General features: G+C 35.0%; 2 protein-coding genes across 3 annotated transcripts; one reads left to right on the forward strand and one right to left on the reverse strand.

Moving 5' to 3' along the window:
- Positions 1–121: 121 nt before the first annotated feature.
- LOC128996673 (queuosine salvage protein) lies at positions 122–8606 on the forward strand. Of its 2 annotated transcripts, XM_054422104.1 has the most exons (7): positions 122–303; positions 1171–1392; positions 1985–2144; positions 2730–2843; positions 5154–5268; positions 6131–6201; positions 7982–8606. In XM_054422104.1, the coding sequence occupies exons 1-7, from the start codon at positions 208–210 to the stop codon at positions 8206–8208; spliced, it is 1005 nt and encodes a 334-aa protein (XP_054278079.1). In that variant the 5' UTR covers positions 122–207; the 3' UTR covers positions 8209–8606. The 2 variants fall into 2 exon arrangements, with proteins under 2 accessions (XP_054278079.1, XP_054278080.1); XM_054422105.1 differs by lacking the exons at positions 5154–5268; positions 6131–6201.
- A 3102-nt stretch (positions 8607–11708) lies between these two features.
- On the reverse strand, positions 11709–24503 carry LOC128996753 (dystrophin-like). The gene is made up of 13 exons (XM_054422205.1): positions 24183–24503; positions 22193–22265; positions 21761–21897; positions 21262–21472; positions 20092–20335; positions 19800–19911; positions 18752–18918; positions 18447–18559; positions 17330–17461; positions 15486–15594; positions 14003–14220; positions 13078–13232; positions 11709–11797 (listed from the first exon to the last, which is right to left on the reverse strand). Exons 1-13 carry the CDS (start codon positions 24187–24189, stop codon positions 11718–11720), a joined length of 1758 nt encoding a protein of 585 aa, XP_054278180.1. The 5' UTR covers positions 24190–24503; the 3' UTR covers positions 11709–11717.
- Positions 24504–24986: the final 483 nt, after the last annotated feature.

Genomic DNA, 24986 nt, shown 5'->3' on the forward strand with positions numbered 1-24986 from the left:
AATGGTTTAAACATATGTTTGCACATTTGTACAATATTTCATTGAAATCGGATTGTTTCTGATCTAATGAATCTTCTTCCATGTGTCCAGAAACTTCCGGGTTTAGTAGAACCAGAACGGAAAGCGAAACCTAAGATCTATTAGGTTTTCAGGTTAATATTCCCGCACAAGCTTTAAGTTACACTTCTTTAACTCTTACTCTTTCAGATGGCAATCTCACCAAGGGAATCTGGGAAGTACATATCTAAGTTGAGTAAAAATGTCCAAATTTGCAACAGCAAGATCTCAGACCTGTCAGAAAAGGTTAGTGTTTAGGAACTATCCCTTTCGGGAAGTATAGCTACTAATTACCTTAGGTGCTACGGGAAGGCAAAGGCCTAGACCCTGGACTGCTATACTTTTTCATTATTGTGTCCACAGAGGCCAAAGACACTAGGCCTAGACCTAGGGGTTGCTGCATTATAACTTAGGCCTAGATAAAATCCTTTGGTGGCTTGGCGGGATTTGAACCCGGGACTGAAGTCCCACACTATAACCCCTACACCAGCTTGCTCCCCCATTAAATATAGAAATAAATAAAACTGTTTTTACCCAGCAAAGAAAACGTCGAGTTCAATTTTCAATGCAGTGGCACTGGTCGCTATCAAATTTTACATAGCCTATGGGCATAGTCGCACTATATCTAATGAATACCATACAGTATAGAAATGCGTAAACTTATGGTCTGACAACTTTTTTTACTTATTGAGAAACGCTTAGATGATATGAAATCCATAGGTCTGTGTTGTTAAATAAAGTAAAATAAAAATTAGAGGTAAAATCTATGTCTAAAAGTACTAAAAAAAATTTTTTGGAAAGCTCTTTCTTATGAAAGATATAGCCTAGTGTGACCGATCGTGTTATAAAATAGTTGCGACCGACGAAGAGTATTGGTTGGTATATTCGACATAGATTAATAATTCACATCAGTAGCCTAGGCCTTACTCTCTGTCAGTGGCTTAATTGTAATTAGTAGGCTAGGTAATTAGGCTACTTCCATTTTGATATAAAAGCTGATAGGCCTAACAATTTTGTCATGAAAATAGATTGTCCAGTTCGATAAGTAGCCAATGTTTTTATTCTGAATTTACTCGAATTGTTCCAATATTAGCACAGTTACAATTACTACAGATACTGGAAGAGCTGGTGGCTGGTAAGATCTCGCCGGGTGGGTTCTCATCTCACCCGTGTCACCCAGCAGCCACCGAGGCTGCCCTCAATTGGATCCTGCTTGTTGACACTCTAAACTTCTGCTTCTGGAGCCACAACGGAGCTCACTGGGAAGTGCAGTGGAAGGGGGAGACTTACACAGGCTACTTCGCACTCTGTGCTGCTGTAAACAGAGCCGTAGAGGTGAGTTCCGTTAGAGTTTATTAGTGGAATATTGAAATAGTTTCATCCTGTGGTTGGGATTTTACATCATTGCCTACTTTATGCGCTCATATTAGTTATTTTATAGACCTAGACCAATCTACTTTATTGAAATTTTATATTTGGTGATAATAAGTTCATTTTTCAAGGGTTTTTGCAGACGAGCATCACTGATTGAAATCATGACTATGAAAACCTAAGTTTTTTCGTAACTGAAATCAAGAGATGTTAAGAACAATTAAATAAAACCCAAACTATTTCCTCTAGCCTATATTAAATGTTGAAACTTTTATTCATTTAAACATTGAACAGTGTCAATACAATTCTAACATTATCAAATGTTTTTTTCCAAATACAAATTCAAAATTGTGAAAAAACCTGTTCTAGTTTAAGGAAGTTATCTGGATGGTTGTCATTGATTGTTACAAATGTAAAAAATAAAAAGCAGTAGTGAGGTAGACTTGACCAGACAAACCTTGTGATACGGATTGGATGAGGGCACAGTATATTATGACTTACTAGCCACAACTAAATTCTCACTTGGGAAAACACTAAATAAAATGTTTTTGCCAAGACAGGAGTAGATGCTACAGACCCAAAAGTGTACTCTCAATGGTCCTTGAAAGATCTGGAACACATTCTCCGAGGAGACAATGGTATACAGCTGATGCTTCTGGAGGAACGCCTTCAATGTGTTCAAGAAGTGGGCAAGAAGCTGCTTGACAAATACAAAGGTAAAAACTCTCTGCGGAAATCAATACAAAGTTGAAATAATGGATGTTCACATTGAATGTTGAATTGCTTGTTGAACTAACAAAAATTTTTGCTGAAAATTTCCATGTGCTTGCTATCAATATCCAGGACAAGTTACAATTCAACTTTAAACACATCCGAATTGTCAGCTAGTACTTTGCTAGTTTCATTAACCAGAATATCTGGCCATCTCTCGAAGACAAGTTGTACAGTTTACTTTGACCGTGTAAGCCTACATTTGAAGGATGTCCATGTTTTTAAGAACATTTTAATGAGATACATTTAATACAAAATATTTAAAGGGATGGAGTTTACCTGAGAAAAATTAGAGTTCAAGGGCTTAGACCTATGGATTTACAAAAAAATTGTGTCCACACAACTGTTATTTTGCCCAAGTGCTAGACTCCACAGAGTGTAGATTGAGGAATGTCAGCTAAAACGTTTAAACTTTTTTAAATCAATGTTTTTTTTACTGAAATCCGATTGAGATAAAGATCAGTATTAAGGTGTGTTACCTTTTTTTAGTGTGTTTGTCTTTTTACACTCTTATAGTTTTCTGTTTTAAGGGAACTTCGTAAACTGTGTGAAACAATGTGAAGGGTCTGCACAAAGTCTTCTCAAGCTGATCGTTACTGAATTCCCTTGTTTTCGTGACGAAGCTGATTATAATGGAGAAAGAGGTAAGTTTATGTAGGCTGTTTTTTTTTTATCAGTCAACTGTCTTCTCTATTAACCCTACACCCAGGATTTGTGACAAAAGTCATTTAGCAAAAACCAAACCAGAACTTCTTTAAGGCATCAACTTAATAGGCAATATTAAACCCGCACATTGTAAGGAATAGGTTATGACTTTCAAAAAATGTTTTTTACATGAAAAAGTAAGATTCTGCCAATCAAGAGCTAAAGAAATGACTAAAGGACTAAAATAACTAATCTTCACTATCATTCTTACATTAAGAGTGGGACACAATGCTTGTGAATTAAAGTTGACTGTAGAGTAGAATGTGAGGTCTCATGTAGATTTGCAACTGAACTAAGTATCAGCTGTTACTTTTGTCAGGAACATACATTAGCCATAGCCTCCACTAGTACAAGGCCACTGTTGCACTTGCTAGCCTATTGTCTTGGTAATAACAGTATAAAACCTGTAAACATTAGCATTGCGCAGATGCCCCAAGAATTAGTGCTATAAAGCTGTCTCGTTAGGCGGAGACTGCAGTGTTGCCACTTTTTAGTCTCGTCGCGACCTTGTATATGCTATGATTAACCTCATTGATAAACAACAGCTGGGCCCAAAGTCATACCACAAAAGAACTGGCAATTAACTAATTGCTAGGGCAGCACTATATCATAGAAAAAATAATTAAGTATAGACCGACAGCTGTGCTGAGGTTAGCATCGGTTCTGGCGTCCACCGCTGGACGCCACGGCGTACACGATACATAACTACACGGCGCTCCCAGTGGTTGACGCCAGAACCTATGCTAACCGCAGCACGGCTGTCGGTCTATATTTAATTCTTTTTGTCTGTGACTATATCCACTGAGCTGGCCAGCTTGAAGTTGACCATGTTATAACCGGGAGAACGGGGAATAATGCGTGATTTTTGTACTTCTACTGGGAATTATGCATAAAATCTTTTTACCGGGACTTTTCAATTTACCGAGGTCGCGCTTGACCACAACAACGTTTCCGTGACCGCGAATGTCCACCCGCCCGTGGGATATATGTTAATGATTTTGCCATGATCGCAGAAGACGGTGATGAGATGATGTTTCTGTAACTGAGAAAGATAATTAAGAATTCTATTGTTTTTTTTGTAATATCTTCATTTACATTTTAATATGGTATTTATTTAATGTGTTAAGAAGGGTTTTAAACTTAAATTGGCTAGTTAGAAATTAGTGATGGGTCGGTACCCACTTTTTCAAAGTTGGTACTGGTACCTAGCCAAAATTGATTCTCGGTACCATTTTATATTTTTAGAATAGGTTACTTATTTTTTTTTATTTTTAAAACAAAATATCCATATTTTAATTTTACAGTAGGCCTACTTTACATTAGTATAGGTTGGTCATACTAATACTAAAACAGACAATTATCAATACCAATAGCATTTTTTAAATAGTTTAACCAACTTTTCTAAATAGATTGGTTATACTACACCAACCCCTGTCTTTATGTGTTTATGTCTTTCTATTAAGTATTTTTGAGGTAGGTTAGGGTGTTTTTCAAGTAAAAAAATACATGCAGCAATGAAATTAACCAAATTCTAAGTTTAAACCTTCTTATTGCGTCAAATAACTACCATATTTAACGTACTATTGAGGTGTTCCAGCCTGATATATCAGTCCAGCTAAAGTAATATCGTGATAATCGTAGTATTCTGAGATCACCGCAAAATCCGAAATATCTTTCTCAATTTCTTTCATGAACTTCACTCACGGTCGTGTAGACGTCATCATCGTCTCCCGCGATCGCGGCAAAATCAGTAACATATCCCGCGCCCGTGTAGACATCATCTTGAACTGTGGTCACGGAAATGTCTTAGTCGTCCGCGATCGCAGCAAAATCATGAACATCTCTCACGGCCACGTAGACGTCATCATCGTCTCCTGGGATCGCAGTAACGTCATCGTTGTCCTCTGCGATCGATCACAGCAAAATCATCTTCCGCGATCATTGACTCACGCGGTCACAGAAACTTCATCGTTGTCTTGCATGATTGCGGCACTATAGGTAATTTTCTGGCATTACCAGTGACGGGTTTTGATACTGAAATTTCACCATCGGTTCTCGGTTTGCCAAGAACCGGCGGAACCGACATTTGACGTGAAGTACTAATCACTATTAGAAATGTTCATTGTTGCATTATTTTTATTTAATTAAAATTTATGAATACCTGGGAAATGTTTATCCTGCAATATAAACATTCTACCTCCTGTAGAAATTCAGAGTGAATTCATAACAAAATCACCGATTTGTTTCAGTTTCATTTTACAAGAGGGCTCAAATCCTTGTCGGGGACGTGTGGTCGTGCTTTGAAGGAAAGGGACTTGGGGTGTTTAACGACATTGACTCGTTAACCATGTTTGCGGATTACAGGTAATTACAGACACATCAGTAAAGCTATTTAGGCTTAACTGATTAAGAATTTGTTTGGGTAAGAAATAAGGATCAGTAGCTTATTTGGTATATCTACAATAAATCCATTAGGGACCAAGTAGATAATATTATCCCTCTTCTCTCAAAAGATATGCTTTACACAAATATATTTTGTGCATGGATGTGTAAAGGTATCTGAAATTTCAATGGCATTAGGTTTGTTCAGACCAAAGGAAATTATTACCATCCAGTCTTTATTTTGGTTCATTTTAGGCTATGGCTTTTGTTTTTTAGGTTACCATCCAAACCTTGGTCTTGTTACTATCTAATGACGTAATTTTGTGAGAAAACATAGCTAATTGATATAGAACAATAATTACCTTTGATATTAACCAACTGGGTCCTAAATCATGTTACCTAGAAATATCTTAATTTTTTGGGAAAAGCTGTATAATTTACTGTTGACGAAGCTCATAAACAAATATTTTTGAAAGTAACAGTCTACATCAAATCACATCACAACTACATTTTACCGCATTTCCTCAAAACAAATTTCTCAACTACAAACTCTCAAACATAAAATGATCAAGTATATCATACTTTAAAAAAATTTTATCTTGCTGAAAGTTAGTCTTATGATGTGACAAAAAGTTGTACAAAGTTTTTACCTGTGTATCTACACAGTTTTGTTATCGATCTTACCTTATCAATAATTAATTAATTATACATATATATATGCAATCTAGAGGCTAAAATGATTGATGGTTTTTTTATCCTCTTATAATGTTGTTTTTGTTAATAAAACTATTAATTTTGTTATGGCTTAAATGTTTAACAGACTTTATATTTTTATCAATTTCAGAGTTCCTCAAGTGTTGGTGTATTTTGGAGTTTTGGAATACAGTAAAGGACTGAACAAGAAATTGAATGAAGGTTATTACTTTTTTGTATGAATTTATATTTTTTGTGAATTTGAACAAGAGACAAGCATTTCTTTGTTTTAAGTGCAAGGTTATTGATGAGTTTCATCATAGATAAAACATACCTTCCTTAGTATATTTCACATCCTTAGGGAACAGCTGAAGCCAATTTAATTGTTAGTTCTGTCCGGTGCACTGTAGAGGTCATGTTTTGTTTACGTTTACAATTTGTTTCTTGTTAATTTCAGTCATTTAAAATCCCGTTCAAGCAAACAAAACGATATAATCATAAACAATAACTCATCCTCTAGTTATATAACCAAAAAGTAATGCACAAATGATAAAATTAACTCTAAAATAATGAAAACAACATTTTGTCGACACTAGCGACCAGTGTCACCGGACATGAACTAGACCTGAAAAACGAGACTCAAAATTTACAATGGGATGGGAAGTCTACTTGTGTTGGTTAGTCTATGGTTTCATGTTACTTAATTTTATGTGTAGTAAATTTCATTATGTCCAGAAACAAATGTTTGAAAAAAGCATAATTTTATGTGTAGTAAATTTCATTATGTCCAGAAACCAATGTTTGAAAAAGGCGTGTTAATGTTAAAAACTAAATTAAGGAGTATTATTATTGTCAAAGTTACATAATGTCGAAGAATGTGCAAAATGATCAAATAGTCCCATAATGCTCTTAACACGCTCCCTACCAACATGATAAACAATTTGATAAGTATAGACCAACCGTCCCACCTATGAGCCACAATGACTTTGCCACAGTTCAAAATGTGCGCCGCTCGGGCCCCCCCCCCCCATTAAAATTGTGGAATTTAAAGCCTAAAAACGTATTTCTATACATATTTGAACTCTAAAGTATGCTCAAGCTAATGGTATATGTGTTGGTAAAGAAAACATTTCAAGGGGGGAATATATCCCTCCCACCCCTTCCTGGGACCGCCACCATTTATAATATTTGCTCACACGTGATTATTTAAATCATAGCTGTACCACAAGTTTCTCAGTGGAGTTGTGTTTTAGTCGGTTTTAGAGATGGCGCAAATATGGGACATATCCATCCATAGTAGAATTGCATTACACATGTTTGCTGTAGACCGACGGCTCACATATGCGCCGTTTTTAAAATTTGTAAAATTATGGATGAAGACAATAGCAATTTAATAGAAATAAGTGTTGGAAGCAAGAATATTGCATATCAATTGATTATAACCGGATTTTATTTCCGGTCTTAGCTACTGATCAATTAACTACCTCCAGTCTATCAGTGACATTCAATATTTGTGTCGGTCTATTTAGATCGCCCTACCAGTAAGCGCTACTGAAAGTGCAAAAAATATATGCGCCTGTCAGTAGCGAACGTGTTAAGTGAAATTTTTTAAGTAATTTTTACTTGATTGTTAGAGTAAGTAGAAAATATGTATGGTTGGAGTTTTAAGGGCAAAATCCAATTAAATATAGAGTCCATGCTGTCTAAGGACTCAATCTAGATTCGACCACAGTATTTTTTTTTTTTTTTTTACTACTATTTTCTCCCTTGCTTGCTTACTGGTTTTGTTCTGTGTTGAAGTTCCTTCCCAGGTCAGAGACTTCAGATCATGACAGTTCTGTTTTACTACTACAGTAGTCACTAAAGAACAGATTACTTTCTTATATTTTCTGATTTCGTTAAAAATAAAATTGTACCTTAATGCATATTCTATTCTAATTCTATGCTTAAATTTAAGCTAGACAAATTGTTAGTGACAACAGTATTTCTATTTCTGCTGCAGGTGATTTTTTGCCCAACGGGAGTGTTGAAGAAGTGGAAATCAGAGGATGCTCCATAGAAGCTGTGGAGAGGCTCAAGACCAAAGTTGACGAACAGATTAAGGATTCAGGAAAGCATCTGCATTGCAACTCAGTCCTGATCGATCACTTCTTATGGTCTTACCGTCGCAGCTGTCGAGCAGAACTCGATAAAATACCATTCCATAAGACGATATGCATATACTACTGACCTTAGAAAAATGTTTGGTTCGGATTCAGCCATGTGAGATTTAGAGGTATTTTTGGACCAAAAGACTCCTCAACATCTTTTGTTGTGATTTTGTGGGTAAACATAGAAATATGTCTCATTTCAGGTTGTATAAGATGAAGATCTTTAAGCTTGCAGACTTTTACGCAACTTCACGCACATCACACTTTCCTTATGATTCTATTAGTTCGTAAAGGTATCTACCCTTATCCAAACCCTTGTAGGGGAGGTTTACATCCATCACTAACCAGTCCTATTTTTACTATTTAATTTAGAAAACCCTATTAAGAAGTAAACTTTGCCAAAAATGAACAAATAACAGTATTATTAAAATGTTTTAATTTAACAGTATTTTAGTTAATAAATCAGAGTATTTTGTCTTTGAAAAGAGTATTTATTCACCTTAAAAATCTATTGTTTTTTTTTTTTTTTTTGCCAGGGGGATAATTTGTTTAGTTGGAAAAAATTTAACAATGAATGACTTACGAAAGACTTTCAATGACAATAAATAAGTAAGTTACCTATAGGCTACTTATTTATAGTTGACATACTTTTAGCTCTATATTTTTTACTTGTTAGTAGAAATTTGATCAAAAAATAATGTTTTTGGTACTGGGAACATCAAACCCTGAAAGTAAATTAGTCTCAGGTTTAAGTCTTACTACCCCACCTAAGGTTATTACTTCTTTCATATGGGAAAATTCGCTTAAATTACTTTACTCAGATGACGTGTACCATTACTCAAAATTTTAAGAAAAATGTGTACACTATTTAGGCCTACTATTCTTTTGACAAATGGGAGGGAAATATAGGCAACATTTCTTAGTGGATAAAACATCTTTATTTTTTAAGCTATAAAAGTTACAAATTTATAAAAATATAAACATATATAAATGTTAAATATAAACATGATTTTTAACTCGCTTAACATTTTAAAGTGGAATGTACAGTGAGCAAAATTGGGATTACGTTATTGTAATCAGTATTTTAAATTATACATATTGATTGGTTCTACAGTTTTTAATTATATGGATTGTAAAATTATATGTTGTAATTTATTACTTAAGAATAAACATAACAAATGCTAGAGCATTATATATATGAAGAAATGATTATTTTTATACCTAGGCCTACAATAACTTATCAAATAGTGTCTATAGTAGATGGAATGGACGGAAATGATTGTAATACTAAATATTATGATATTCACAAGTTTCTTAAAATAAGGCACAATTTACACTTAGCTTTTCTTAGATTATACAATTATCTGAACTGTTGAAAACCAGATATCACAGATATATTACCTTTATAACATTAATTATCAAAAATATTTTCTTTAAGGTGTAGGCTATAACTGGGACAATTTTTAAACAGTAGGCAAGTACATGTGATTCATAGGCCTACATAATAAATTGTTGAGCTTTTTTCAAGTTTCTATTGACACTTTATTGTATCAGCTTTACTGTAGAGCAGTAGTAATTTGTCATTATGTACACAAATTCCAGCCAAGCAAGACAAAAAATGTCTAGACATATAAAAATCTAGGGTGAAAATTGATAATACTCGCCAACTAGCTACCAAGTACATCAATATAATGTATTTCTAACTTAACTATTTTATCACAAAGTGTGTATGTAAAAATCCTTAAAATGGATATAATACTTTGCACAAAACTGCTGCACCAGGAAAAAAATTCAGTGAACAATATCACGGAGAATAAGTTAACACATATAAATGCTTTACGTTTACACATCCTTAACTCCTAAATTTATTTTACGTAAAAAAAAATATGTATATTGCAATTTCATAATTTACGGAAAGTAAATAAAAGAAACGTCTCATAACACTTTAAACATATATTTACGCTTATACTGTTACTCACAAGACGGTAAATATACACAAAAGATGGTAAGTGGTGATCGATTTCGATTGGATACTCCAATCATCATCAGACTCAATAGGCGAATAATAAGTTTAATAAGAGCGAATAATAAGAGGGTTTTGTGTACTATATTTACCGTCTTGTGAGTAACAGTATAAGCGTAAATATATGTTTTAAGTGTTATGCGACGTTTCTTTTATTTACTTTTTGAAAACTTTTTGAAATTTAATAACACGTACAATGCTGATGAAGACGTTATTTAATTTCAATTCATAATGTAAATAGGGTGAGAGCATCAGTGAATGGCCGTTTCCACTTGTATCCGTCATGGGGAATTAGGCTATTAATCTACAGCATAGGAAATAGTGTAAACATATTCTCCTGTACTTCCTAAAAATACAACTGAAAACAAATTTTCCCACATAAATCATCGCAAAAGTGAATGACCGCATATTATATAACATTTTAAAACTATATTAAACCCCTAATTTTCACCTAATAACCTGTTCATAGTAAAAATAAGGATTTTCATTCCTTTCGTGACTCCTTTTTACCCGGTCCCTTTTCATCTTGTAAATTCACGTAAGATTGAACCCACAGTTAAATCTTAGCTAGGCCTATAGTGTCTGTATCCACATGATTTCTGATGAGTTTTTTTTTATTTCCTAGGAATCATATCCATAGAAAGTGATCCAAAGAAAATTGATCCAAATATAGTTAATGACCGATAAGGCCATTTACTGGATATAGGAGCCTACCCAAATTTGTGATCCGGTAATTGACCAGCGTTTAAGAGAATTTTGGTTAGGATATTGATCTATTGAGTCTAGAATTGTACCTTAACCGGTTAACTGAATTGCATGTAATACATTGCAGATTCAATCAATAATTTAAGAATCATGACAAATTACAACCAACCATGTTTGTGTGAGATGCTTAAAGAAAGATAAACTGCTTTGAACATATATTTTGTATTTTACAAAAGAATGATTGACACTTTCTTTTTTAACTAGTGACACGGTGCATTTAAATCAGGTCCCAGAACTACTTTTTAATACTTTTGTGATGTTTTAGGCAGATCCAAAACGGTCATTCACTGGTACACTCACCCAATTATAAATATTCAGTTTAAACAGTTTATTCGCCTAAATCGAATGTCTTGGTCACAAATGTACTATCAGACAAACACACATGTGGTCTGTATGTTGATCAGACAAAACTGTTTGAAATAATTTGAAAAATTATTCAAAACAGTCGTACAATATTAATAGGCTGGTTACATATCAGTTTGATATGTATATACATTTCTGTTCACCTAGGATACAAGTAACTAAGTATTTATTTGTCTTTGGTATGGTATCAGATCCGTAGGCAAAACTTGCACCATTTTAAGAAACGGACTCAATTGTGAGCCTGTGGTACTCTTTTTCACTTTTCATTTGATTAGTTCAGTGTTTGAACACTATGAATACATTATTAAATGAAAACTTAGAGATTCGTGTTATGAAAAACATACATTCATAATACTGAATTGGCTAAATGCAGTGTTAAGTATCTGATTTGGTTTATGACATAAACCTGATTCCCTTTGTTACAAAGTTTATCCACTTTAAGTGCATGATGCATTCAACCCCTCAGAAGGCTGATTGTGATGTGTTCCATTCTGAGCATTCATTTTGTTCTTATTCTCTGTAATGAATCAAACAATTAAATAAATAACACTTTAATACCTGAAAGTGTAATTAGACATCTTAATCTGTATTAAATACAGTGTGGTCCTTGTACTTATCTATATAATTAATACGCTACACGAAACTTTGTCGGTTGAACTCCTCCGCCATTTCCTAACCGATTTTATCCATTGAAATCTCATTGGAAAGAGCGTGTCGCGTAGATTTGCAAACTGACCTTACATTTTTGAAAAATTCCCTTGGGCTCTGCCCCAGTGGCTTTAAAAATTCCCATGTTATCCTTATGAAGAACATAATTGTTTACATTTTGATCAGCTGTATAATTTTATTGCTGTTATTTACTTTTCAATTCAATGAAACACATTGAGTACATTTATTTACTATTTGAGTTTGTGTAAACATAACCCCCAAGACGGATCGTGTTAGTATGGTTGTATCTTAAATTTGTGTATTTATCGTTGTTTTGTGTCGCTATGATGGATTGTGTTAGCATATTGTAACTTAAGTTTGTGCATTTATCGTTGTTTTGTGTAGCTATAATTTGTTTATTATTTGTTGTTTATTTCTTTTAAATGTCTCGGACAACGAAATATAGACAGGAGGCGCAATCGTGATAACGACCGCAGCTACAGAACAGTGGCGCGTAATAGGCTTAACTCATCACAGTCTGGACCTGAACCTGGGCAACTTCAACTATTTGGTTATAAATGCGCCCTAACACTACCCCAAAACGACTTTTCGTTCTCAATTGGCCCTCTATTAATGACCTGTGTTGCCTGTACAGCGAGGCATTTTGAGGAGAGAACCGTCTGGAATGCTTTTAGGTTTATCAATAACGAAGATAAACAGGGTCTGAGTTACACAACGGTAATATTTGAGTTGACTCTTTTAAACTCATTGTAAATATGACAGTTATTCAATCTGAAATAACTCCTGTAATACTTTGTAATTGCTCGAATTCGAGCAACATGTACACTAGTTATTTTCTATTACGGTATTATTTGTCTACTAAGAAAACTTACAAAATAGCTACTTCCCTATTGGGAAGATAAAAACTACTACTACCTATTAGTAGTAGGTTAGTAATATATTTACTTTTGGAGTACTATTTTACTTTAATTTTTAAAACATTTAAAATATTATATATAATGGCCAAACATTTTGAATCCTAAAAATTCAAATAGGCCTATTGAGTTTACAGCATAAGGGAGTTAAGGATGGTTCCAGACATAATTCATCGCATGGATTTAGATTTATTTATTTTATATTTCACCTTACCTGTCAGAGAAAAATTAGAAGCCAGCATCTCCTGAAGTTTGTCCAGAATGTTATCAAGATCAGAATGTAGATCATTGATGGGGGGATCTTCATCGGTTGCTTTCTGAGTTGTTGCCTTAGATGGCCTGAATGTACCTTCCAGCCACTGTGAAAACCTAAAAACAACAGTGAGTTAACATCAAATCATACAGAACAGTTTTCTGCAGCTCTACTCTGTGACCATTCCATATTCTGTATTTTTTAATACTTAATTGAAACACTGTCAACTGCGTAGTTTACAGTGATGCATTCCTAACTTAGCTGTTTGAAAGAAAGAAAGATGGGAGAACGATTTTATTTTGGCTCATTTGTGATGATAATTTCTTGAGTTTTGGAAAAAGTAGGGAGCCAGCTTACCTAAGAAAATCATAGTCCGTAACGACTCCTTTCTCTATTTTGTCAAATAAGCTGGCTGAACACATAATCAAATGATCTTGGCAAAACATCAAGGTTTGAAATTTCTTTAGGACCATAATTAAGGTGTCATTTTGTTCAGGAAATAACGGGCTTTAATTTAAAACCAAAATAAAAATATATGTACAAAACATACATTTTTTATGCACAATGCTCATTAAAATAATATTTTTGCCGCCAAAAACAAATAAAAAAAATTTAACCATTAAAACTGATTTACAAGTTAGCAACTACAACACGATCCTAGGTCACTTAAATGCGCCTAATTTTTTTAATGCCACAAACTGGAAACAACTAAGAACAATATTTTAGGAAAGGAGGTTGTTCCAAATACAGCAAACAGTTACAACTAAAACCCTTTGCTGAAAATACTCACTATGAGGCATGCGTAAGATTTACAAAGTGTGTGAGCTTCTCTAAAACTCCCGCTACAAAGCTTAAGCTACATTCATTATTGGTGAGTTGAGTTAACCTGCTGGTCTGCTGAGGTGTGATGGGCGAGTCCACAGCTAACGGAGCTGTCAGCTGATCCCCACCAGCCCAGCTGATGTAGTTGGGACCCTGGGCTATCCACGGCTCTGTGTAGATGGGACTGAGACCCGTGAACTCGTGACGGACAGACGTCGCCACCAGAGGCGTGCTCTGCATCCTCTCTAGACTATTCATGTTGTTTGCTATGCCTACATGTCTCTGCAACAAAAATTTTCCCTGCATTTTTTTAATAATAAAAAATCTATTAAAGTAAGGTTAACTATGCAAGAGTTTCTTCAATGTTGAGAGGAATGGAGTAATATCAAATGCCCCCGCAGCAGCAAACCTGCAGACTAAGCAAATTTCCATTTAACTGGCTGGATTTCTACTAAAATATTCCCTGAAAATTGTCAGATTTATTTCCTATTTAAATAACTTAAATTTTAATGAAGTAGTATATTTTAAGGTCTACAAAACGGTCTCAAAGGAAAGTCGTGTTAATGTTTTTTTATAGAGTAAAAAATGGGAAAAACTCATTTTTAACCCATAAAACCCACCATAAACCCTTGTTCCCATAGTCCGATCATCCTGGTTTTGAACTCGTTCTTATAAACATAGGTTTACATGTTTGTTCCAAATTTCATCAAAATCGGATCATATTTGCTTGAGTTATCGCGCTAACGGACACATATATAAATTTGAACGTAGGGTGTTTTTGGCCTCTGGGGACCTCAAAACGAAAAAGTAAATCGGTCCCGGGTCTAGGTCTTATCGTGAGACCTACGGTAATAGCTTATGGAAAATTCGCTAAAAGAAAAAAACAAGCAAAAACTTTGAACCTACTGAAGAAAATGTAGGATGAAGAATCAAGTACTTGGATGTAAACAATTTTAGATTTACAGTATTATGGAAACTAAGGAATTTGTTTCAGGCACTTGTATGGTGGATGTAGCAAAAAACATTTGGATGTAGCAAAGTTTAAGATGGACTGAACATGTGATGAGAAGGAAAGATTAAACTACGGAAAAACAAATGTGGAAAGGAACTGTGGTGGAAGAAGATCCCCTGGGCGCACTAAGAAGATATGGAAAGGCACAGGATTGCAAAAAGTAGTGGCAGTTACCTGTAGTTGGTAAGGTCGAATATCTACTTGGGTATTAACAATTGACTCGTAAGTCTTGGAATCAAGATGAATACATTAGGTAGAGAGGAAGGAATGACAATGAGGAGGAATGAATACCCAAGAAGAGATGTTTAGACAGTTGACAGCATACAAAAAGCTCATTACACAAGTTTATTTCACCCCTATAAGGGAGCTTCTTCAAAAGGAATTTAGAATAAGTATGCAGAATGAATTAATAGGAAGTCAATTTTTTATAAATTATTCATGTTCTAGCAAAGATTCACAATTGTTATATGTATCCATAAAACTGAATGCACCTAAAAATGCAAGGAAAAAGTAATTAATGAAGACGTTATCTCACCTGCAACTGTTTCAATCTGTGGATTTGAGTTTCCAAGAACAACTTGTGTTGGTGAAGTCTGGCTGAAACATCGTCTCCAAGCGTAGAATCAAACAATTCCTTTGACTGCCTAAAAGTAATACAGGGTAATTATAGGCTAATGTTACAAACAAATTAGCTTCATGTCGCTAACTATGGAGATCTTGAGAGCTTATTTATTTTTACGAACTATTATGCTGAACTGATTTAATATTGTATATTTTCCATAATAGCACAAATTTTTCAAGAAACATTGGGATGGGCGCGTGAAGAAAGATTCTTACCCAAAACTCAAAAGGAGAGGTGAAAATAAGATTTTGAACAAATGTTCAAATGTTGTAAACTTTAGTAACAGTTGGGGGTAAGGCCTACCTTAGGGGCAAGGCCCCTTGTGAGATATGGTGTTAGATCTCAAGTAAATATACGTCCAGTCAAATTATTCATTGCAGTTTTTAGCTATCAACATTATTAACGTAATTTTTAGTGTCAGAATTTTAATTCCAGTATTAGATCAATTAATACTTCACGTTGTGTCCAGTCACTTGATCTGTAATTATTCTATTTGTTGAAAAATAATTGTATTTCTGACCTGTAGATAAAATGCATTTATTAGTATTGGTCAAAGCTCATCAAACGTCCTCTGATCAAATTTAAGGTTTCAGTCATCGTTTCCAACATAAATGAAGTCAAACAATCATCAATACGTAGCCAACCGCTACAGCTTGTTTAAATATTTTTTTTTACTATTTTATTTTGATAATCTTTTATTCTTGCACATTTTCACTTATAAATAGTTTTGAGCAAGGCTAGTCTTGTAGATGGAGTATGAAAAGCTGTCCTATAGGCCTGGGGTTGTTTGATTTGAATCACAACAATCCATAGGGTTTAAACTATGTCATAGTGTCGTAACATTGTGGTTCAGCCCTTTTAGAAAACAACTAAGATAGGTATATAAAGTGAATACAGCTTTATCAGTATTACAACACACTTCAATGAAGCCTTTACTATGAAAAATTCTACCTTTCAAAGCTACAAAGGCTGTCCTTAAAATGGAACACTATTTATACTTGGCTAGAGTGTCAGTTACCCTCACATCAGCTAGTCTACTCTTGGTAATTCAAACACTCGATAAACCAAAACTCAAAATTCAAATTGATTTGCTTGGCCCAATTTAGAACTATCAAGAGTCTACTGTACCTACTACCCTACGATAAGACCAATTTTCACAAAGGAATCAAAACTTTTTATTTGGCCTCACAGGCATCAAAGGACAAAGGTTCCCGTTTTACACATTACTTCAAGTTAAGACTTAAGGGTTGTGGCATTATCACTTAACCCTTAGAGTGCCAGGCGAGAAATAAAAGTAACGCTCAAAAAATGCTATGATTTTTCCCAAAGGTCGCGCTAAAAATGCCGAGCGCGATCTGGCGATTTTTAGGTTAAAATTTCGTAAAAATTGAATTTTCGATATTTCGACCAACGAAAATCGATGTATCGCATCTAGTAACTTTCGACTCAATGTTAATATATGGGTTAAAAGAATCCGAGTATCCATTCGGTTGTTATGACAACTGTTCGATCATTACGAAACGTGTGGTCAGCCGGACGTTGGCACTTTTGGCTCGTTCTAAAAACGTCCGGTCGGCCGGACGTCGGCACTTTTGGCTCGTTTTAAAAACGTCCGGTTCCCCGGACGTTGGCACTCAAAGGGTTAAATAAAATCCATTAGTGATTGGCGGGATTTTAACCTGAGACCTCCCTATTACACCAGAGGGGTCGGAACTGGCTGGAATAGTGATAAGAAATGGAAGGCTTGCTTGATCTACCTCTCCAGCTGACTGATGATACTGTTGAGCTCCTGTTGAGGATTGAGGCGAGGAGACACAGACGAGCTGAGACTGGAGCTGTCTGTGCAAGACACCAAGGTACTCTCCTCACTGCTGTCTCCGGCCAGGCATCTGCAGACAACTCAGTCAGTATACTCGGTGTCATGTAATACAGCGGCTTATAGACAGGAAAAGTAGGCACAGCTAGCTGCACTTACCAAGGTAAGTCTATAAACAAGAGTATACAACAAGTGCGACCGACAAGAACATCGTGCAGTGTGCAACTTGCCATCACTACTTTCCTCGTTTAAAAGCCGCTTTAGAATAATACACCCTCTTTCCTCCAGATATCAATATATTATAACACAAAACCTTTTGCTGCCTCCTTCAGTCTGTACTTGGAAGGTATGCATCTGTTTTTAGGTGCAATTGTCTGTTCTTTCTGATTGTTTCTGTGAGCTGCATACTATACAGTTCGTCAACCCTCAAACCTGCTACCCCCTTATGTCTAAGTCACAGTGTCAACGGACACCTGTAGCTTAATTAATAAGTATCACTTATTTATCTTATTACAATTATAGAAGTGGGGTTTTTGTAATTTTTTTTGTGATTACGGCTTTAAAATATTAAAAAAGTGTTCTGAATAATGAAAAATAAAAATAAACTTGAAGATTGAATAGGTCTGAAACAAAGAAACTGTAAATTTATTGATATTTAACATGTTAATAATGGTGTTTTTTCTATATTTTGGGTTGACCAAACTTACTGTGGCTAGTTTAGGTAAAATAATTGCGTCCACACTGTCACACAACTTGACAAGACATTCAAAACCTGATGCACGATAACTTGAGCAAGAATGATCCGAACGTGTAAGCCTACGTTTATTCAAACGTGTTCGATTAATTGCTCACTTTGATTGCATTTGTAAGATCAAAATAGTAATGCATTATTCATGCTCTTACACGTAAACAAAATTTTTGTCAAAATTGGCCCTTTGTTTCCTTTAGAGTTTCATTTCTTTATACAATTCAGTAGATTCTGCAAAGCAATTTGTTTTTGATTCTAGGCTTAACTGTTGTCTTGTAGCATTATTTATTAAGTATTGTAAAAATCTTACTCGTTGCTGCCGCTAACTGGTTGCACAGGAAGGTACTGAAGACGTGAAGTATTTCCACACAGCCGGTTAACCATAGCCTTGAAGAAAGCCACTGTCGCTTGGCCTGTTGATGTCTGGAAATAGAGTGTAATTTGAGCACGCCTAAGAGTCACAAATACACTACTCTGTAGGTGTATAAGTTAGTGTTAGGTTCTGTGTTTCTTGTTGTGGTCTATCCCAACAATTCTTAAAACATACGACTCTAGTGCACTATGTTACTTTACACTTTGTAATCGGACAGTTTACAACTAAAAAATATTACCCACCTCCCAACAATACTCCTGCATTGGGTGTTTGAGTTTGTGTCTCTTGCTGAGCCTGCCATGGAAGAAGCATGACTGACATTGATCGTAGCCTAGACACCTCAGACACCTGTACCTCAGTCCTACTATAGGATACGTGCGACACACACCACATCTTACTCCATGACTCACTAAAACCATTAAACCCAAGTATTAGTTCTTTGTTACAAAATCGTTTTGGCTTATGTTATTTCAGGCATTATTGCAGAAATTTAAAAGTGACAAGATTATTATACAAACCTAGTCAAAGATTGAAAATTAAAAAGAAACCACACAGAGGAACAGTATATTAGTCAAAACAAGAAACAAAAAATCCTGAAACAAAACAATAATTAGTACAGATAGAAGGTAGGTGAACACCTCGGACAAGTCTGCACGAAATAGTGACTCAATCAATAAGTGGAAAAAAGAAAATGAGAAAAAAGAAAATGTCTGTAATAAAACCCTCAAATAACATACTGTGATTTTTTCAAACGTTTGCACTTGTTCTTTTAAAACAGCGATTTTTTTCCATACAGTCACCTGACAAAGTGGCCTTCCTAGCACTGATTATAGCACAGAAAGTTACTAATTGCTGCATCTACTTACTTTTGCCGGGTTCCCGCACAGTTTTTTTATGCCATACACCAGTATTTCAACCAAACAACACAAAACAGCGTGCTTTTATTAGGCAGGTAACACATGTACACTTAAAAATAAGTTGGCAACACTTAAAGATATTACGACTACGATCAGCTGGTGCAGCGTTCACCATTTCGGTCAATGTTTGGATTGATTTAACCTAACCTAAAAACATGTTGTACAGTGTTTGAAATACTAATTATGCTTTATAGTAACTGTAAAAAAAATACAATGTGTAACGCGAGTGCAAACTGCCATTTCTGCACTCGAGAAACTCTGCACACTCGCCTACGGCTTGTGCGTAAACATTTCTCTCATGTGCAGCAAAGAACCACTTTGCCCACTAGTTACACAAATAACTATTTTCAAATTAGAAGTAGCCATTTAGTACCTTTTTCCGCAGCTTTTAGCCGATACAGAGTAGACAGCCATACTAGAAGTTGTGGTTCCCTCATTAGCCAGTTCATAAACACATCTTCACTGATTCCCAGAGGACCATGAGACTGTTGACAAATTAGTTTAAATAATGAAAAAAAAATCAAAACAAGTAAATATGTTAGATTCTGGAATTTTAAGTTATTTGGTATATGTTCTTATCAAACTAATGACAACAACAGTGTCAATTTACTAATCATGTTGCACAACTTGTGACAAGAAATACAGAAAGTGTACCGGTACTGTACCTGTTGGAAGCAGGAGTCAACAGTGGCAGGTATGAGGTCGGCTGAGAACGCCAATGACTCTGACAAGTAGTCTGTGATGGACACCATTGTGTCCAACATGTTGCGCAACTTGCGACGTGGCAGACAGTTGTTGTGGTCGGCCAGCTGAGAGAACAGATATTGGTACTTGTCTTGCAGTTTGGCTGCGCACAAGCACACTAGTGCTATCTTGGCACTCAGGACTTGCACACGATGCCGCTCTTGTCTGGGGAAGGAACCATTATAGGATTTAGAATGTAAATAACAGTCTGCAATACAGGAAATAAAGAATAAAGTTTGTCAGTACAAAATAGGTTCTGAATATAATCACGCCGCAGAGAGAAACTCAAGTGCTAACAATTGAGCCTCGTTACAGCCAAGCTATCATCGAAGCAGTACACTAGAACATTTGTTAGGTTATAATCTTCAAGACATGCTTTTAATGGATACTTACTTAATGATCTAGTATCTGTCTCTGTTTTTATTAGGCCTACAGGTGAAAATCAATACCAAGGTAAATGATGAACCCAGCCAACATATAGGCCTATTTATGTATTTGCACTCCTTTTGTAAACCCAAACCTTAGTCTTGTTACGATATAGTGTAGGATGGTATCATTAATTGGTGGCCCAATGACAAATGCCATTTAATCATTTCAGCTGTTTTGATTATGATTAGTGAGTGTGTTTCTTTAATTCATGATGGGTTTTTCAAAACCTTTTTCAAAAAACACATTTATTTTAATGGTATAGTGCTTTTCAATACATTGCCTAACTATCTAAAAATTGAGTCAAAACCTGTTATTTTTTTTAAATCACTTCAAAAATTACTGGTGTCTAAATGCTACTACCGTGTCCGCGAGTTTATTGCCATTGGTAGGTTCATGGACATATGGTGTACTTTGTTTATGAATTTATTTATTTATTTCCCACGGTTAAACCAATTTTACAAATTTGTTTACATCAAGATGAATTGTTAAACATTGTTTATTTTAAAAGTTATTTTATAATAAGACATTGTATTTTTAAGACATCTTGTATTATAATGTAATTTCTGACTTAGCCAATGCATTTATGTAAATCTGGCCGAATAAATTACTTACGAACCAAACCAATATTTTATGAACAGTTTGCAAAGATAAAATGAACCAACCTGTCAAAAACACTGAGCAAGAAGTGGAGTGTCAGCTCAGTAGACACATCAACTTGGAAGTGGTGTCTTGGACTCTCTTTTGAGGCGGCAAAGAAAATGTCGTTTAGAATGGCCTCCAGCTCAGAATATTCTAGGGTGAGACAGTTCTCAGTGACTTGAATGTGGTGGCGATGAAACACTCCTGCTATAGTGGTCAGCTGTACATGGTCCACTGTACACAGAGAGAGAGGTTGGATGTAAATGTGCTTGTGACATGAAGAATCAGATGCCAGAGAGCCAGCTTGATTGTTTTTTTTCTTCTTTTGACGATCACCATGAACTTTGTAGTTTTAACAACAATAAATCGTTCATTTAATTTCAGAGGGAACACATAAAGCTTAGCCTACAGAATACACCTAATAATTTATTAGAGTTTTATACCATACAATGAAAACTGTTTCTGGATAGACCATCTGATAAATTTAATATAGGCTAGGTAGTAAACTAAGTTTATACTTACGACTTAAAGTTTTTTGCAAAATGTTTAGTTTGGCAGCAGTGCGATAGGCAGCGTACTTGATGTTATTGCATTCCTCTATCATCTCCATTGCAACTCTAAACTTTGGATGGTCCCAAGCAGTTTTTTTAGCAGAATGACTGCAACAATACAGTAATGATTGTCAAAATAAAGAGAGCATGGCATAAAAATTGGGTTTTAAAATTAAAAAAATATTTGCATCAGGCCCTACCTATGTAGGCTACTTAGATGCCATAACATTCCATCTCTTTTACTCAAATTAGGTATTAAAGAGTCTCAAAGGTAAATACTTTTGTGAAGAATACATTTTATAAACAATCTTTTGAGTCAAGAATAACTGCACAAAAACACAAGATGATTATAAATGATTTTATCAAATGTAATTCAAGAGAATTGTTTTCAATCTAAACTTACTCGACATAGTACACAGCACCACTGTCTGTTTCGGCTTTTTGCCACTGTTGAGGCTTATGAGAAGTTGCAGCCCCTGAAACAAACAAAAAATTGATTGACATTGTATATTTAACTTACGTATTTCATCTTATTGTGTCTATATACCAGAGGCATTTGCTGTTTTTTGTTAGGGATCAGTCATCAATGACTAGGGAACCAAAAAGAAAATATATTTTTGAAATTTAACAAAACAAACAATAGGCTAACAAAAAATTATTATAATATAATTAGCATACGGTTAGAAAATTGATAGCTTCTTCAATTTTTAATCCAAATTTAGGTTGCACTTTAGTTTACGTCCTACATTAAACATTTAATATTATACATTACTTATACATAAACTACCAGCTGATTATAAAACGAAACTGTTTTAAACTAAATCTAACCTTAACCAAACTGCAGTATGTGAGTAAATGTATGAAGTTTTTTTAACTAAAGTGCAGCCCAAATAAAAAAAACTAAGTTTAAAAAAGAAATTGACAACTTTAAAATGTTTTGGTTGGCTTTATATCATATGGTAAAAATAAATTTAATGTGATATTTATATCGTACCAAATCATAATCGATATATATAACATATATTTAGGTTATAATTATCTTAATCCGACATTATATCGTAGGTTACCTTATTACCTTATTAGGAACTATACCCTTGGATTAATTCGTACAAGTTTTCGAACCAGCATTATCACCTGATCGGACTATGGGAACAAGCCTGAGAACTAGCCAGAACTATGATGTTCTTTTTAGACTCAGTGTATCGGTTTTCATTAGCTAGTGAAGATCTAGCCTATGTGCGTAGGCGTCGGGATTTACTTGATTGTACCGGTACTGTTGTTTCTGCTGTAGGCCTAAGTTAGGCCTCTCTATCAATTATATTATCAGCAATCAACGGAGTCATCAGTGGTAGCAGAGATAGATAAGAAATAAGAATATAAAACTTAGTGGGCAGTAGCTTACTTCAGAGCGGATTTGATCTGGTTGCCTGTTCTCCAACTTTACACGGATGTTAAACTCTGATTTTGAATTGCTGGTACCGGTACCCTACATAGCCTAGACCTAAGTTAACATTAATAGGTCCTGAACCTTGGATTTTAGGAATTGGGGACTTTTATTTTTAAAATGTATAATTTAATTGTTAAAAATATCCAGGAAAACAAATCAAATATTGTTCCGGAAGTATGCAACTTATGGGTACTGCATTAAAGTTAACTTAGCCTAGTTCATAGACCTAACTTAAACTTAGTGTTTTTTAGTTTTTTTTGCTCGTGCTTTTACCAGCTTGGCATTTTAAATTGTGTAACTTAGGTATGTATAAGTTATTAGTATGTATCAGGCCTAGTTCAAACCCTTTTAAAGAAAAGCGGTCCAAACCCATTAATGTTTTGTGCCGGAAATTGAACCTGTTCCTCTCGTACCAAAGTCTGAGACGCTAACCACTAACTTAGGTTAGCATCACACTCAAAGCTAGCCTAGTTAACTTCATAATCAGGCCTAGACCTAGAAGTTCGCTATCTACTTAATAAAAAAGAAGTTTGTTTAATACCTATAGGCTAGGGCTAGGCTAACTTAAGTTGGTTATATAAGATCACTTATAGAGCAAACATTTAGGCTGAACAAAAATGGCAACACGCTACCCACACCCTCGCTCTTAAAACACTTCTTAAAGTGTCCACACCAAGCCAACATCGAACGTTTACTGGATAAGTTATCTTAATAGGGAAATGTTGGCGAACATTGTTTGTCCAGTGTGGACGTTCCTTAACAGATTTGGGTTGTGGCGCACCTTACACCAACATGTCTCAACTAACAACTACAAACGTATCCATGGATAAGTTAAACAGACTTAAAGTAACACACAAGCCTAGGTAGCCTACACTTAATTTAATATCCAAAACTGACTGTGTATAACTTAGGCCTAAGTTAGCTAAATATCCATAGTGTGACTTACCGTCCATTATCTCTGTTACTAACCAGCCAAAGTTCACTTCAAACAGTTTAATAGGTCGAAATACAGGCCTAAGTTACACTGTGATCCAAAATTATTTCAACGCCTAGTCTTGTTTTCTAACATCACAAACTATTCAGGCATTTATATTTGAATTTATCACACAAATTGCAGTATTTAATGATTCATGTTTACATATTATTGTGGTTTTTATGTAATCCAAAATTGGATTTCAATATAGGCCTACAGTAACATAAATTTTAAACTCAAAATGAATAAACAAAGCGAATAAATTTGACAACAGCAACCAACCAAACCACTGCCATTGCCATGCCAACGGAAGAACAAACGGATGAGCTCCCTCTTTTTCTTTTTCTTTTGTTTTGGAAGTGGTTTTGTTTTCGTAGGTTCGGTTTCGTTTTGAGTGGTAAAGGTGGTACTGTAGTGGTTTCAAAGTGACTACACACACACGTCAAAATGATTCAATGGTTTATTTAGGCCATTGAGCAAAAGCGATAGGCTCACAAATGACGTCACAACACATTAACAATCTTGTGAAATTAAATATTAAAGATGATTTTTACCTTTTTGCTGACGACACCTTAATTTTATTCCAATGCGGAACTTGGGACTCAGCTTTTGCCAATGCCGAAAGAGGCGAGTCAAAAATTTAAAAAAAATGGTTGGATCAGGATGTGTTCACGCTCAATGTCACTAAAACCATAGACTAACCAACACAAGGGAGTATGTTTTATCTATGCTAAAACTAAATTTATTCCAATCTCCTTAAGAGCTCGAGGTGACAAA

Source organism: Macrosteles quadrilineatus, unplaced genomic scaffold, assembly GCF_028750875.1.
Source record: "Macrosteles quadrilineatus isolate MER2022 unplaced genomic scaffold, UCM_ALF_1.0 Scaffold_6__1_contigs__length_79288215, whole genome shotgun sequence".
NCBI lineage: Eukaryota > Metazoa > Arthropoda > Insecta > Hemiptera > Cicadellidae > Macrosteles > Macrosteles quadrilineatus.